At 41.4% G+C, this 2,760-nt stretch overlaps 1 protein-coding gene across 1 annotated transcript; it reads right to left on the reverse strand.

Annotated features, from left to right (window-relative positions):
* Nucleotides 1-1,368: 1,368 nt before the first annotated feature.
* Nucleotides 1,369-2,241, reverse strand: LOC149181983 (uncharacterized). The gene has a single exon (XM_089414416.1). It carries the CDS (start codon nt 2,239-2,241, stop codon nt 1,369-1,371), a length of 873 nt encoding a protein of 290 aa, XP_089270542.1.
* Nucleotides 2,242-2,760: the final 519 nt, after the last annotated feature.

The following is a 2,760-nucleotide window of genomic DNA, read 5'->3' on the forward strand; positions in this document are numbered from 1 at the left end:
CAGGTTCTCTAGAAGGATTTTCCATGAAGAGTGCTTAAGAGCCGAGGCAATCAAGGGAGCACCAAGGTAGGTGGAGGGAAGTTTAGCTGAGGTGAATCCCAAAATGCGGATAATTGTAGACTGTGTGGGAGCTGGAGTATGAAAGAAAAAAATGTGCGATTTGGACTTGTTGATGGAGGCATCAGAGAAATCAGAGAGAAGAGTTTTGAGTTGGCGCGCTTCTTGGACCGAGGGATGCCCATAAAGCATGTTATCGTCAACGAACTGCTGGTGAGTGTAGGCAGGGGAATTATGAAATGAAAGCCCTCTGAGGAGCTGGGATTGCTGAGAAGATTTGATGATGCGGCCTAGACCCTCAGCCTTTATGACAAACAAAAATGGGGAGAGCGGATCACCTTGACGGATCCCTCGAGAAGGATGAAAGGTAGCAGATGGGATGCCGTTGATTAAAATGGGAAAGAAAGAGGAAGAAATAAGGCTCATGACCCATCTAATCTAGGGGGCAACAAAACCAAAAGCAATTAAAACGTTTTCAATATACATCCAACATAGGCTATCAAATGCTTTTGAGAGGTCTAATTTAAGCAACATACCTAGCTTTTTAGAGGTTCTCAGAGAGTGGATTATTTCATGAGTCAAGATAATGCCATCAGTAACCTGCCTTCCCTCCACATAACCCAATTGCTCTGGTGAGATAATGATAGGGAGTAACATTTTGATATGGGAAGCTATGACTTTGGACACAATCTTATAGATTATGTTGCATAGCGTGATAGGTCGATATTTGTCAGGAGTGCTTGGCAGATCGACCTTGGGAATCAGAGATATGAATGTTGCATTCATCCCTGGAAACATCCATATAAGAGATCGTGACTCCTCAACCACTTGCCAGACTTCCATTTTGATCAGATCCCAGAAGCTATGGAAGAAGTTTGATGTAAATCCATCTGATCCTGGAGCCTTACCAGCTTTTAGTTGTCGTGCTGCTTGTTCCACCTCTTGTAAGTCTAATGGTTTGAGAAGCAGTTGGTTGTGTTCATCAGTGATGAGTTTAGGAATGTTCCTAGTAATTTTCTCTATTGCTTGTGATCTGTTTCCATTTGGCTCTCGGTGCATTTTCTTGAAGTAATGTAATAGAGCGCCTTCAATATCCTCATGCTTTTCCAGTTTGATGCCCTGCTCATTTTGAATATGAGTAATATTGTTATGCATTATACGTTGTATGGTTGTACTGTGAAAGAATTTTGTGTTTTTCTCTCCATCTCTAAGCCATCTAACTCTTGATTTCTGCCTCCAAAGAGTTTCTTCTTGCCTAACCCTTTCTGCAAGTTGCAACTCAAGAGTTTTCTCCTGTTCTGACAATTCCTCTTAACGTCCCTCATCGATAATCCTTTGCTGCAGTTGCTTCATTTCTGATTCAATTGAGCTTTTGCCCTGGAAGATGTTGCCAAAGGATGTGTGGTTCCAGTGCTTGATTTTACCCTTTATATTCTTAAGCTTTTGTTGAAATTGGAACATTTTTGATCCTGGAGGTGGGGAAAAATTGTTCCATTCAGTACTGATAAGTTTTTGGAATTCTGGATGGGACATCCAAAAAGCTTCAAAATGAAAGGGCATGCATATCTTATTTCCAGGACGTGACCATTGAAGTGAAATGGGCCAATGATCAGAGCCTGAGAGAGGCAAGATGGATGCGGAGAAGTCCCCACCAATGTGGATAGCGTTGTCCAATAGCAAAAACCTATCTAGTTTAGAGGCCATCTGTTGATTCCCTGCTCTTCTGTTATTCCATGTAAACAATCCATTGTTGAAAGGTAGGTCTATGAGCCAATTAGCCTGAATGAAATCCTTTAAAGGAAATCCTTCCTCACTACCTCTGCATCGACCTCCTCTTTTTTCCTCCAATCTTGTGATCATATTGAAATCTCCACCAGACATCCATAAGGGATGCTGCCTGTTTTGGTTGAGAACAAAGAGGGAGTTGAGGATTTCAGCTTTGAGAGATGCTTCCTGAGGAAAATAAACATTAGTAAGGAGCCCATGTAGATTTGTCCGAGCAATGTGAAAGGATGCTTGTAGGAAGTTCCTATGAGCATGAATGTCACTGAGATTTATAACTCTTGAGTCCACACTGGCATTGAAACTTCTTGGCCAAATTTTCACAGCAAATATGTCTAAAGCATTAGAATTACATTTGGTTTCTTGCAAGAACAGAACTTGAGGATTTTCTTGCTTTATCATTTTTTTAAGAATTTGTATCTTTCTTGGGCCATTGAGCCCTCTTATATTCCATGAGATTAACTTCATTGGGACGGATTGTTTTCAGATCTGTAGTACTTGGTTAACTTGGAATACCTACCGGATTCCACTAATATGTGTCCAATTCTGATTGTCCTCTGTAAATCAGTCTTCCTTCCTCTCTTTTTGATGTCCTTGGCTATGAATCTTCCATCCCAGGGTCCTCCAGTTTGTATACCCAGTGATTTTTGCCATTGCGCCCTTGATAGAACTTGTTCCAGATTTTCAAGTTGCCCCATTGGTATGTCATCAAAGTTGTTTGTTGTGCAAGCCTTTTCTAGACCTGGAATGTCCAAGTCCCCTATATCTATTGCTTCTGTTTCTTCCTCCATAAATTGTGGATAGTACGATTCTTCATTAGGGTCCGCTTCTGGATTGGCCTGCGATTGGGGTTTCTCCATCTGCATTGCTTGGGATGTCCATATAGGTTCCTTCTGCTTATTAGAGGTAGAAGCTTCCTTG

Source organism: Pinus tabuliformis, chromosome 3_2, assembly GCF_031772625.1.
Source record: "Pinus tabuliformis cultivar Carrire ecotype Pingquan chromosome 3_2, CPIR1, whole genome shotgun sequence".
NCBI classification, from domain to species: domain Eukaryota; kingdom Viridiplantae; phylum Streptophyta; class Pinopsida; order Pinales; family Pinaceae; genus Pinus; species Pinus tabuliformis.